The following is a 14,676-nucleotide window of genomic DNA, read 5'->3' as shown; positions in this document are numbered from 1 at the left end:
AACTTTAAACACAGGACGTGGAGGAGCAGAGCTAGACTGACTTACACCCCCAGGACTAGCTTGCACAGTCTCTAAAGGTAGTGTTCAAGTTGCCAATGGAGAAAAGTAACCAACAGTCCTACCCCGTAGAAAAGCCTATGAACCAAGCAATGAGCAGCTCAGAACATGTCTCCCAGGGTGCAGTAGTATCGCTTATGTCTCAGGATAACCAACAGCCATCTAATTGGACTTTAAGCCTACTCAAATAGGAGGGAAATCATGCTTACTACTGGAATGCCAGCAAACTATCAATGGTGGTGAGGTCATAGACCCAGGAGGAGAATTGTCACTCTCCTAAACCAGATAATTCCCAACTGCGTTCTAAATACCTATCTTTATATTCACAGATGAATGGAGCTCTAATTCCTTATCAAAGAGGCTTCTTTTTACAGCAATTGGTGAGCATTACAGAAAGCTACAGCTGGCCAAAATGCAGAGAACAGATGACCATGAGCTGCATGACCCCAGTTGATACGTCAAAAGTTTTATCACTTTTGATGATACACTATGATTGGAGGACACCACAGAAAGGAGGCAGAAAGACTGTAAGAGTCAGGGGGCTGGGGTTCCTGGTCCAAGATTGTGTCTTTTATATATGACAGGACAGCTACATCCATGCGATCTCAATAATATGCTCACACAAATAAGGCATGCACAATGACATCCCCAGGTGACATTCCAATGCAGGTGGTGGAAAATCTCACAAGGTCCCTACTCTAGATAAAGAGCTTCAGGCAGTTAATGGCTCCTGAGAATGGGAGAACCAATCTCCAGGGACAAGATGCCTGAGAGATTATCTAAACCCAAGTGTCATATATACATATCTAAAGAAATACAGAGGAAACAATAAAGAAAAAAACAGTAATAAACTTGAGAGGGATTTGGGGAGACAGAAGGAGTCTGAGGTAGAAAAGGACAGGGTAGAAATTATGTAAATTTCATAATTCATGTATAAAATTTTCTATTCTTTTTAAACTAAATTAAAAGTAGCTGGAAAGGAAAGGGAAATAGAGTAAGGCTCTATCTGAGAGGCGGAGAATTTGCTTAACATGAGTGAGGTCCTGTGTTCAACCTCCAGCACAACAAAGCAAGCAAAACCAAGTAATGTTTCCTGGGTATGAGTGTATCATTTCTCCCAAAATTAAAACAACTACTATCAGATGATGCACACACATGGAAATGTTTAAAATCGGTAAATATAGATATATCTGACTATGCATGTCACTAATAATTATTTAAAGAAATGTACTCTATATAATAGGACCCAGTAGGCGATATGAAAATTGGAAACAGTTGTGTGACATCTATCTGTCCATCTGTTTCTCATTGTCTTATGTAAATAAGTGTTTCAGCTGTGTGGGTGTGGAGTGAAGAGATGGCAGTTCACTGGTTTCCAACCCGTCAAACTTGGACAAGGCTAAGACGCTGCATTTCACTTACAAAGGAGACATTCGCCCTCTCATTTTCCTCTTTGATCGTTCTCTTGACTTTCCCGGTTTAAGTGACGGCTGCTTGTGAGATCATGCTCGATGCTGACTTTCCTTGAATCCTGTCATCTGTCAGACTGATGACAAATACTGAGATTTGGAAAACCAAAGGGTCCACTGGGAAATTTGCAGGGGAACTCACACAGATGCAAATTCCAAGACTTTCAGCACCGAGGGAGACTCAATGACCCTCTTAGATATTTATGGATTTTTATCTGTTTCTTAAGTAAGTACTGTTCCATTATTATTCCACATATGTCTCTAGTTAAAATTAGGAGAGGGATAAACAAGTCTAATTTTCATGGTACCATCTGGTCACAGGCCAATGAAAAAGTCATTAAGGCCTTTATTGCTAATCTATGCTCAGAACTGACACATCTCTTCTCTGAAAGTACTGTGTTCCTGAATAAATACTTTCCCCTGAGTACAGCTTTGGACAATATGAAGGTCAAAGTGACTCAGTGACTAGAACATTAAAATGATCATTTTCAGTGGCGAGGACATTAAGATGGTCATTTATCAATACCCTCTTTGAGTAGATAGATAGATAGATGGATAGATAGATAGATAGATAGATAGATAGATAGATAGATAGAAAGATAGAAAGATAGAAAGATAGAAAGATAGACAGACAGAGCCAAAACTGCTGTTTATATGTAAGGGAGTTTGTGTGCATGCACACGGCATCCATGTTGACCATGAACAACAATGAGATCTACAAGAGAGAATCAGGCTCAGTCACACTACTGTCCATCAATAGTGCCCTTGGGTCACAATTCTTGGGTGGCTTCTAATGAAACCACATTCACACAAATCAGAAGTCTGCGTAGTCATGGCCTCTTTTCTACATCCATCAATCAATGGCTTAGTCTCCACCTGAAGGCGGAGCTTCAGCCATGCCTATGTTATTGTTAGCACCATTATTATAGCCAATAAAGCGAAGGAAAGTTTTCAATAGTAGTAAAGATTCCCATGCCTATTTTGATGCTTTCTGAATGAGAAAACACAGCACTTCCATCCACTCACGCTCTATCCTTGCCCTCCTATGTTGTTTGCTGTGGTTGCTATGATGCTTGTCCAATAACATCATTGCTCATGCTCTCGCTGTCACTGAGGTCTCAGCGTAAGTCACTGGGGCTCCTTCAGAGTAGGAGGATAGAGAAGACACAAGACCAAGATTTGGCATCACGGACACCAGCTGGGTGATCTGTTGCATTTGCCAGAGAGGATGTCTTCAAATGTTAAAAACTGGTATTCCAACAAGTGACTCTTAAGTACTGGGCGTTTGAGCCAGCATAGAGAAAATTTAAAACAAGATACAAAAAGCGAAACAACCACAGCAAAATAAATAAATAAATAAATAAATAAATAAATAAATAAATAAATAAATAAAACATCTCAAGCGAGAGAAACTTACAGAGTCAAATCTAAAACAGTCTATTTGGACTTACGAACGCCCAAAGTCCCTGCCATCCACAGGGCTGAGGATTCAACCCAGGGTCCCATGCAAGCCAGGTAAGCACTCACCACTAAAGTATATCCCTAATCTCCTTCTGATTTCTGTTTTGAGACAGTGCCTCAGGTGACCCAAACTGACTTTGAATATACACTGCCACCTCAACGGGCCTCGAAATTTGTGATGCCCTCTCCTGAGTAGCTGGGATCACAGGCCTACACCGCCATGTCGGGTCCTAAGGCATTTTATAAGTGAAGGCGACAGCAGGGATGTTTGACCATCTTTATATCCACCGCCGAGTCTCAAAGCTGCTGGTGTGCGTCACTGGAAAGGAGTGTAATTGAGTGAGTGGGTGAACAGCGTGTAAATACAAACGACAGTGCGTACCAGCAGCATTTAGCCCTTGCTAACTCGATTCGAAAGTTCACGATTTACACACTTCAGCCAAAAAACGGCGATTCCGGCCTTTGAAGTCTCGATTTGATTAAAACATATTTAGCAAGCAACAATAACTTTCTAGAATGCTGGGGATTATGTATCGCCGAGGTTCTCTGCGGGGAGCAAGCAATTCCCGCAACTGAAATAGGCCTTTTGAACCCGGGAGAGGCAGATCTGCGCGCCTGTATCGGGGCCGAACATCTGACTTCTCTTAATTACATTCTGTCCTTCTCATCTCTTGCTTCTGGGGCCTGAGCTCTCCCAAAACTGCTCGGCTTGAATGATCTTAAAAAATTAGACTGGGTCTATTTCCAGGGTGCTGGGGTCTGAAGCAGGAAGAAGCCTCCTCTACGATGAACAAACAGACTGGGAACATAGGTCTCTCTCTCATCCGCAGCCTCCCCTGCTGCTAAGTTAGTCCCCGCAACACCTGCCACTCCATCAGTGCAGGAGGAAAGTGGACGGAGCCTGGGGTCTAAGAGCTCTGTATTCAAATTACTCTCTCAAGCAATTCCAGGCAAAACAACTTGTCTTCAAAGACACGGGTGTCCTGTGGGGGTTACAGCAGCTTATATATCACAAGACAGTTAAAGCTGGGACCCTGAGATGTTTTCGCAAAGGCGCCACCCTCAGATCTGTTGGGAGAGGTTTGGAACACCTTATTTGACCTACTTGTTACTCCATTGTGAGGACTCAGCAGACTGGTGCAGATAAAGCTTAGGAGAATGTGTGGCCCACGGTGAGACCTCCATGGCTGTTAGTGACGGTGAATCCACCAGATACTAAGGATCATGGTAACAGCCTCTTCAGTGTGGACAGGAGGCACCTGCATTTTCTGCACCTCCTTGCCCTCCAGGACTGACTCCATCCTTTTGCACGCATCTCCTTAAAAAGGCAGAGGCTCTGGGTTGCTGTTGAGTCATCTGAAGACATGGGGACCTATGTCGGGAAAGACTACTGGCAGGGGAAGCCAGAGGGACATAGATCACATCTCACGAGCAAGAGCAAATCAGCCCAGGGCCTATGTAGAGAGCCAGGATGGGGCTGGGAATCCACACCGCTAATTGGTCCTTCGGACAAAGAAAGCCTGCTATGTGGATGCCTGTGCTAAGCGTTATATAAAGTAGCCACTCAGCAAACTTTTCTCCAATCCCTCATCCCCTGCCACTCCCTCTCCTTACTCTGTCTTCTCCTTTTTCTGTTCCCTCCTGCTCTCTTCTGACCTCTCAGTCTCCCTCCCCTGTCCTTTTCCCCATCATGAATTTGTACTCTCTCCCCTACCCACTTGTCTGGCCCCTCTTTGTCCTCCTTTCTGGCCTCCCTTTAACAGGGCTGATTGTTTTATAGTTTCTGACCTTGCTAGCCCTTTGTTTCCTGGGCTCTCTGGTAAGTCATTTTAGTATGAAGAAGAGGTTCTAGGATCCTCTGCACCACCTCACCCTCTACCCATCACTCTGTGCTTCCTTTGCGCATGCCTCACATCGGCTGAGGGTCAAGACAACCCAGGCCAGGACTCATGAAACCTCAGCTACAAAGGGCTAAAGAATAAAGCTGTAGGGTCTGGAGTTCCCACTGAAGCTGCCCATTTGTGTTCTTGTAGTGTAAGGAATGCTATGGCTAATACCTAACACACAGATGAGCTTGCCATCCAATAGATCTCCTTCCTTCTTTATAAAGGGACAGGACTTGGTCATGGACACTTCCTGACCTCATCAGAGCCCAGAGTAAGCCTACATCCCAGCATTATGTTCCCAATTTCCACTCACACAGACCAAAGTTTCTTGGCCCCTCTCCTCTAGGCTCCTAAGGGATTGTATGGGTCCTGTGACCCAGAATCCAGCCTTGACCTTGTGAACGCAGAAGGACACTCAAGTTATGTAGCTGCCAGTTAGGTTGGAACTCTCAGATCCCTGTCCAAAATTAGAGAATTTGGAAAATAAGTCTTGGTTGATACAATATACGAGGCACATGCATATGTGCCTGCACACATACAGGAATTATGAAGGAAACATTTGTGCGTCTTTATTCTTAGAGACTGCAGGAATGAATTCAGCAGAGAACACAGTGGGAGTTCGACCCAGTTTAGCAGAAAGTCTGTCTGAACTGAAACTGCGGATAGCACTCCCAGTTCTTGTTCTGATGATGCCACTGCCCGTGAACAGAACCATACGTCAGAGGGGCAAAATCAGAAATGGAAGGTGGGGTACGGCAGCTCAATATCATGGGCCTTCCATGGGACAGGGACTGGGATTTGTGGGAGATTTGCACGGAAGCCATGAAGGGTGATGGATAGGACCGATTTATAATAGTGAAAGAGGAAGAAGGGGCAAGAGAAGGTAGCCCCTGTGTGTACTTGAAGGATCCGTGTGGGCCTGCCTATTGTCCTATTAGTGACAACTTGCCTGAGAAGAACCGGATGGGCCCTCTGTCCACCTGCCTCTTCTATCTGGTCACACTGCACAGGAAGGGGCTGGGAACCAGCACACTGCTTTTTACTGCTGGTTTTATGATTCTAACTGGGTTGCTGTCGGTGACAAACTGCGATGCCAAACGTGTTCCTTACCTCTTGCCCAAGTCACAGACATCGACTCTTCCTCCAAGGCAACAAGGTAAGGGGTTACTACATGGCTTCTTTTCCCTGTGTTTTGTTTGGCCTACAAGGCATGAAATTCTCCTTTTAGTCTAAAATCTGCCACTCCATCCTGCAATGTCCCATGAAGTCACACCTTGCCTTTCTTGGCTTTAGGGCCCCAGGTATGATAACAGTTGACAACCCACTTTGGTTCTAAAAGCCAGGGAATGCTTTGCCTTACTAATTCTGTGCATCAAGAGAACTGCATTGAAAAGATGAAATAAACCAGGGATATTTGACATTACTGTTCACGGACTAAACAGAGGAAGAATTTTCCTCTCTTACAGTGAATGAAGGGGCTCTGGAAGACTGCAACATTGGACTATGGTCTATGACCACCTACGCAGACCTCTCCCCTTACAGGTACTGTTATGGTCTGAATAGCAGAGGTTCATAAGCTCAGATGCTTGAAACTCAGTCCCTGTTTATTGGCCTCATGGTGGGCAGTCATGATCCTTTAGAAGGTGAGGCCTCAGTGAAGGAAGTAGGCTAGTTTAACATTTAACAATTTTAAAACAGTTCTGATTTAAAGGTAAGAAAGCTGGGACTCAGACACGCTCCCAGCTACGTGGCTCAGAGAGTTTCAAGCTCAGCACCTGCCTTCAGTTTTCCTGCTTCCCAGGAGACTCAGAGGAGAACAAACTGGCACACATCCTCCATGGCGCTGCCTGCCACCAGGTTTCCCTACCACGAGCCGAAATAAGTCTTTCTTCTATGACCTAGTTCGTTGTCAGATGTTGGCCATAAGAACTATGAATAATACGGGCATCTAATTTCTTTCCTTAATAAAAGAACACTGATCAGGGAAGATATCTGCTATCTGATATACACACAGCCGACGTACTGCCAACTCACTAAATGGAGTTAAGTCAAGCACCTGATGTCCAAAGGTCATCTGTGAGTTTAAGTGGAAGAAGGGGAGCATAAAACCCCTGGGGATAAATGTTGTCCACCCTCAAGGTACCCAGAATCAGATATGTTCAGAGGATCAGAGAAGACAAAGAGGCCCTGGATAAGAACACATCAAGTATACACCAGACATCCAGCTAGTTTTGCATGAATGTGTGAGTGTGAACATGTGTACTTGGCATGTGCATGTGTGTGCATATACTGGTGTCCATATTTATGTGCGTGTGTGTGTGTGTGTGTGTGTGTGTGTGTGTGCACGTGCATACATGTCACAAGAGTCACTGATCCCCCTATATCTAGCCTCCAGCCCAGCACTTGGGTTACAAGTTTAAGTGTGACCTCATCAAGCCATCTGTGTGGTGCTGCGTTACAGCCCAGGACCTCATGTGCACAGCGGGTGCTCTTACCACTCCCTCACCTCTCCAGTTCCTACTTCATAAAGTGTAGGCATTTGTTGCTACAAATGTCCCCTCCAGACTGCTTCGGCTGTCTCCATGCATTCTGATGGTTTTTATTTGTCTTAAATAAAAGGGTCTCAACAATTGTCCTTTTAAACATGATTGTTGAGTCATTGATTGAATTAGTTTATACTTGTTTTAACCTTTAACCTTTAAACATCTTTGACTTGAGGATGAGAAAAATTGGAAATAAAAATTATAATTTGCTCAGGTTCCAGGGCTGGTAGTTATGGAGCCTTTATCTCCTCTCCTTTTGTAAACAAAGTACTGCCAAGTTCCACGGGATGGTGCGAGCTTGGAGCTCAGCCAAAGGCAAGGTACCTGGCTTTAAGGGAGTCTGTGGGGAGTAGAAGGATGGGCTGCATTAAATCTAGGAACAGGGTCAGAAGAGCGTAAAGGGAACTCAGCCCACTGAGGCAGCATCAAAGAGTCTGGCTTGCCTAAAATTCTAAATGACAACATTTCAGCTTGTGTCAGGGGTGAGGGGGTGTGGAGGGTATTCAGAGACTGCCTTAGCTCATATGCCCATGCCCTTCTCAGCCAGCTAAAGTCACGGCCTGCAAAGCCCTTGTGTGTATTCCTCAGAGTGGAGGCATGAGTGGTCATTAGCAGTCACAATGCAGGGCGGCCAACTCCACCCGAGGAAATTAAGCTTGGAAGTTGTTTGGAGGCAGTGTGGAGGGTATCAGCAGCTCATCCGGTGGCCCACAGCAATTTATGAAAATCCTAATTGGCTACAAAAAGAACATCTCCAGTTACAGGAACACTGCACTCCAGCTGGCAGCAGGGAGTCCCTCGCTGCCTTGTCCTTCAAAGGAAGAAACAAGAAGAGGGCTGTCTGCCCTGAACCACTCACAAACAGGAAGTGGTCCTTCCTCTATGCTCACCTCCCCTCAAATTTGTGAGCATCCACATGCTGGGTTAGTGTTCCCCAAAACTCATGGCTGGATTGCAGTAGGGTTTTTTTTTACCAACACAGAATATAGCTGTGCTCCCCTCAATTCATGTGCAGTGTGGATGAACATTAACAATGACCACAAAGATGCCAAACAAAAGTCTGGGAGTTCAGAGCATCCACCCAGCTGGAAACTGTCCATCCCGTGCAAGAGCAGGATTAGCCACCGAGCAGTCTCTCCAGTTTGGGCAGGAGGTTTTAAAGGAAATAGATCATGATGGGAACAAATAAACGTGGCTGAGCTTTTACATCTATAAAAATCTATACAAGGTGTTGGCCAGGGCATCACTGGTTGGGAAATGATTAAAAAGACTGAATCTCAGGCCTTCTCAAATGAAATCTTTGCTTTAAAAGAGACTTCAGAATGATCCGTTTTCAATGAAGTCTGAACCTCATTTTCTTACAGTACAAGGGCATAGGCAAGACCTTTACATATGACGTACTTGGCATGACGTGGATCATCCACTAGACCCGAGTTACTAGGGGCTCAAATAACAGCGCTCTTCTATGTTCTGAGCACCATCTGCTTTTAAATAACATATATTCTCATTCCCCTAATGCCCTTTTTCTCCTTGGTTGTGCTGAGAATGGAAGCCAGGGTCTTGTGCATCCCAGTCAATGTTTTCCTACTGGGCTGCACCCTAAGCCCTGCCTTCTGACTCAGCCTCAGACTTACCGTCTTCTCCCTCAGCATCCTCAGCGCTGTGGGTCTGACCTCTCAAGATCATTTTCTACTGGCCTTGGTGTTTGACTTCTAGAATATTCCTTTGTCCCTCCAAACCCCAGGATCAGGATGAAAATCACAAAGCTCATGAGTTATCTAAGCACTAAGAGGTGCCCTGTTCATCTCCACTTTGAAGCTAGAAACACCACTCTCCATGAGCCTTGGACGTCATGCGTCCTCAGTGAACCTTAGTGCTCAATTATGTCAGGAATGTGCCATGAGCCACAGAAACTTACTGGATGCTGGGTCGGTACTGAGGCTCTGTGAACTCTGGTTTCTTCTACTCTTTTCTAAGATCTCACTGCTTCATGTTCCTTTATGAATTATTCTCCCCACACATTCTCATTGAAATCTAGTGTTTCATAGGTGTTGGATGAATCTTTCATGCACCCACTATATCTAATAACAGTGCATGTGTATAATCTACACATTTTATAAGACATTCATAGGTGGATTATTATAGATATGTTTCCATTTTAAATTTACATATTTTACATTTATACATAGTTGGCCACCTGTGAGCATCTTGAAGAAAATAAGACAATTACACCCATGTCTTGGATCAGCAGGGTTGTTCTCGCATAAGCATCCAGTCTCGGTACTGACAGGACCAAGAGCACTTGTGAGCTTTCTGACTTAGGAACTAAAGACCCTGGGGTGCACCCTGCTGTCCCAAAGGGGACATAGAGAGATAAGAGAAGGAAAGAAAGGTCTTACTGGGGTTTTGTGCATCTCTAGACATAGAGATGTCCATTTTCCTAGGGAGGTGACTAGTAGATTTTACATCATCCTCTTATAACCAAACACTTCATTCAGAGGTTATATTTACACAGCCCGTTAGGAAATTTTTTTACACTTTTGACACTCATTAGACTCATAATCGTCCACTGGAGCTACTCTATAACAAGAGATAAACACTCCATTCTAAAGGATGAATAATAATTAGGTACTGCTTGGCACTGTGCTCTTTGCGGGTCTAATTTTAGAGCATAATTAATCCTGCTGAAACTGCATAAGATAAGTGAAATATTTATGCAGCTGTGCTAATTCATGTATTTACTCCTAGAGAGACATTCAGAATTGGACACGGCTTTCCGGGAAGATTATCTTAAGATGCCCCCTGGAGCAACGTCATTTTCTCTCCCATGTCATTGCTTCCAGATGGCCTCTGAGGATGAACCGAAGGGACACATTTCCAGACCCCAGCGGTGTGCAATGATCCAGGACATAAAGTATCTATAAGAATCTATCACTGTATACGTAAGAACCTTGAAATGCTGCAGACTATGGTTTCCATTTAGCATTACAAGGTTGTCCCTGGGACAAAACAACTGTTATGGCTAATGTGTCACTGACTTAGCTACATGAATATCATACATGGATGATGGGAGTAGAGGAGGGAAAGGGGGATGCTGAGAAGGAGAAAGATGGTGATGATGGTGATGGAGATGGTCCCATGATGCTGGTACTTCTGACTCTTATTCTGGGAGTAGTGATGATGGTGGTGACAGTGGGAATGATGATGGAGGTGATGGTGATGGTAACTATTTGGATATTGATGTTGTTGATGGTAGTACTGGTGGTGGTGGTGATAATGAGAATGAAAGGTTTGGTGATCATGAGAGTGGTGCTGATGCAATAAGAATTATGACAGTGATGGTGATGGTGATGATGGTGATGGATGATAATAATGATGATGCTGTTGATGGTGCTTTGTTGGTAGTGGTGATGGGAACCCTGGTGGTTGGTGATGCTGACGGTGCTTTTGTTGAAGGTGGTGATGATGTCAGTGCTAAAGAATATTCAGCCACATTTATAACTGTGATGATTATTATGAAGATGGTACTGACAGTTATTATAATGCTGATAGAGGGGAGAGAGGAGGCACCTTACATTTTGGAACCATCATTACGCTGCAGGCTCTATGCTAAGTTCTTTGCATGGATCCTTCCATTTCATTCCCCATTCTTACCATGCAAATACACCTGCACCTATACACAAGCTGGTAATGAAGACCGAGAGAGATGGTGTCACAAAAGTTCCTTGTAAGAAGAGCACACACAGAATTAGCTCAGATGCACACCAAATCACTTCTTCCTGGGGTGCCAAGTGTCCAATCAATCAATATTGCCAGACATCTTAGAAAAATAAGAAGAATGGGAGTTTTGCCTAACTGAATCCATTCTAGATAAAATTCCCTGCAGTAGAGATCCCATCGGCTGTTGGCAAGGGTGCCACAAGCCCCCTGAATGTGGGTTTCCATTGTCATAGAATAGGAATAAGGGGTAAATCTGAGAATAAACTAAAGGCATGCGTAGTCACCGGGAATGCTGATTGACAAGCCCTGTCTGCTGAAGATGTCAGCGGCTTCATAACAAATGCTACAAGAGAGGCAATGGTGAGCGGGGCTAGAGCTAAAGCTTGCTCACTTGACAGATACCTACCACATTTAAACACTTCCTGTCAAGTGAAATAGACCCTGACACCATGCATTCATTCATATGTGTATTTATGCTCAAACCATCATCCACCAACTGCTCACTGTGCCTGTGGTTCTCTGGGGTTTGTGCTGGAAGCAAAGACCCATTTGCTGACTGGGTCGCCCTGTGAAGAGAGGTGAAAAACTGCCACCAAATCCCAGTGCTCATTTCCCTCATCCTTCTCCTCCCCTAAAAGAATATATGCTCAATATGTTGGGTTTGAGGTTTGCTGTCTGAGTTGTTTTGGAGAGGAGAATATCAGAAGAAAGCCGTGGAACCAAGTGGAAGCTTCACATGTCCATGTACAGCCAAGGGCTTCACTTGTGGATCTGAAAAGACCTTCTTCCAGGTGAATAGAAATGGACTGCGTAAGACCCACAGCCAGTGCACATGGCAGAGGTGCTGCACTGGACTCATTGACCTGTGGCAGGAGTCATCTCCATCAAACTCATCCAGGCCTGCGCCCAGGCTTGTCCACTCCATTTGTACTCTGTCAGAAGAGCAGAGGCACATTGCTGTAAGCCTGTGGGATTTCCCTGCACCAGCTGACCAACATAGCCACAAATCACAGCTACCCAACACAGAGCATGACCGGTGACCCAAGGAAGAAACAAATGACCTATAGGGAATCCTGAGCTTTATTTGAGAGATAAATATAGAACCCACTTAGAACATTTGATGGCACTGTAAAAATTAAGGATTTAATTCTATGAGCAAGAAAGAAGGAAAGCTACAAAGGAATTGTAAACTCCATTCAAATCCACACTGACCTGCTATAGCCTTTGCTCATTTCAATATTGGATTTGGCTACAGTGGTTGCTATATTTTACCCTTTCAGCTGTACATAGCATAGCTCAGTCTGTGGTGTTTCTGATGATAGCCTCATCCATTTTGAGTGGGGCTTTTGTCCTATGCTCTCCCTTTTGTATGCCACACTGAGCAATTCCTAATGCTAGTCTAGTCTCTGTGCTGACATTCTACCTACTGTCTTTATGTTAGTTCCCGCCCCCATAGAAACTATTGCTCTCAGGGCAGGACTTTAAAAGGCATCTCGTCACGCTAAGAGATGTGATGAGATTATCAGCTACCGTGTTTAGATGTAAAATGTGTAAAATGCACACAATAGCTTCATGTGTTTCAACCCCGGGTTCCCATCTGGTAGCACTGTTTGGGAAGGTGGTGGATCTTTTAGGAGGTGGAAGGTCGCTGCATGAAATGGGTCAGTGGGACAAGTCTGGAGGTTTCCTAGCCAAGCCCAACTTGTGATTTACTCGCTGCTTCCTATGTGAGGCTGCAATGTGACTGGCTGGCCTCACAGCCCTAGCATGAGGGGCCTTAAGCTTCTTATAGTCTGGTGTTTTCATCTCAGCAGTGAGAAAAGTCACTAAGACATCAGTCACCGGGTGGAAAAGGGCAGACAGGAAGAAGGAAAGACAGTACAGTCTCAGGTAGCCTGTTTGGCAGTGTGGATCACAACTGCCCCAGTTGGTTCCATTTGGTTGTAAATACTGTGAGAGGAGGAACTGTAGTTACTTTGCATGTTGGGCAGCAGAGGAAGGGAATGTGTGTGTGTGGAAACCATGAATTCTTCCTTTCCTAGAGACTTCCTCTTATCTTCACAAGATATTGAGGATATTTCAGGCTCTGTGTTAGTGGAGCCTGATATTAGATGAGCCTGATTTGCCCTCACTGCCGATAGGTCCAAAAAAGTCTTCCTTTAGCCCAAAACCCTTGAGGAATGCTTCTATAATTTGGAGAGCACATATTGGGACCTAGATTCTGTGCTGGTTCATTCTAACAGTTAATTTGACACAATCTAGAATCACCAATAAAGTGGGTTTCAACTGAAGAATTGTCTTGATCACGTTGTCCGGTGGGCACGCCTGTGTAGGGTTGTTGTGACTGTTGTTTAAGGCAGGAAGATTCACCCATAATGTGAGAAGTACTGTTTCATGAGTAGAGCCCTGAGCTGTGTAAAGGGGAGAATCCCTGCTGGAACATAAGCAACCAGCCAACCAGGACGGGCGCTGCGCCCTTTGCTCCCATATGATGGAGCCAGCTCCGTTAGTCCCCCAGTGATGAGCTGTAATGTGGAGTCGTAAGCCAAAGACGCCTTTTCCTCCTTTGTTTTGGTCATGATGGTTTATCACAGAAACAGAAATGAAGCCAGAACATTATGGCTTCGATCTTAAATGCCCCAAACCCAAAAATCTTACACTGAAAGCTTGGATCCCGATGCAATTGTGTTCTGAGATAAGGATTCTGGGAGGTATTTGGGTCCTGAGAGCTGTGATCCTAACAACAACTTATCCACTCTTTTACAGATTCATAAGTCAGTGGGCTACTAGAAGACAATGGAAATCTCAAGATGTTAGCTCTGCTGGAAGAAGTGGGTCACTGGGGACACACCCTTGAAGGCTGCATGTTGTCCTAACCCCATTGTCACATCTTGGCCATGACAGACTCAGCAGCTTCCCTCCACCAAAAGCTTTCCTCACCATGCACTGCTCCACCACAGGCCTGAAAGCAACGGAATTACAGAGGTAAACCACAAGACAAAACAACCTTTTTCTCCTTTAAGTTGCTCATCCTGGGTTTCTTTGTCATAGCGATGAAAAGCTGACTCACACAAGAGCTCAGTTATGTAAGGCTACCAGCAAGGGTTCTGAGTGTAGCCTACCTTTGGGGTCACACAATTCTGCATTCTAAAGTACAAGAGGAACAGCCTGGATATTTTAAGGAATCTATTGGCATCCTTCATCCTGAGCCTTACCTTGTCAACTACAAGGTCTTACTTACCATCACCAACAAACTGGAGCAGAGCGAGGTCAATCTGCCTCTTCCAGGGTGAGCCCTTCTGCAGCGCAATTCCATAGCCTGTGGTAGCAAAGATGTACCCGCTCCCAATGGTCACCAGTTTACAGCCTTCATCCCTCCCGGCCTTGTAGTTCAAGACGGCTGCGTCATAGATGAAAGCGTCCAACTTCCTGAAATGACAAGACACCAGGGAGTCATGGGGTGGCCAGGTGCCATTTCAGGGCCCTGCTCTCCCGGCCAGCTCCAGCACCCCACAGAGTGGAGATGGTGACTCATGGTTG

The 14,676-nt window shown here is 44.9% G+C and overlaps 1 protein-coding gene across 1 annotated transcript in view; it reads right to left on the bottom strand.

Annotated features, from left to right (window-relative positions):
* The window catches only part of Grin2a (glutamate ionotropic receptor NMDA type subunit 2A), a 410,069-nt gene that overhangs the window by 25,543 nt on the left and 369,850 nt on the right, over positions 1 to 14,676 (bottom strand). Inside the window, exon 12 of the mRNA XM_032914126.1 lies at positions 14,378 to 14,565. Coding sequence (XP_032770017.1) covers positions 14,378 to 14,565 — 188 coding nt within the window. The remainder of the gene's footprint in view (positions 1 to 14,377; positions 14,566 to 14,676) is intronic.

This window comes from Rattus rattus, chromosome 9, assembly GCF_011064425.1.
Source record: "Rattus rattus isolate New Zealand chromosome 9, Rrattus_CSIRO_v1, whole genome shotgun sequence".
Taxonomy (NCBI): domain Eukaryota; kingdom Metazoa; phylum Chordata; class Mammalia; order Rodentia; family Muridae; genus Rattus; species Rattus rattus.
This window is presented reverse-complemented; position numbering and strand designations above follow the sequence as displayed.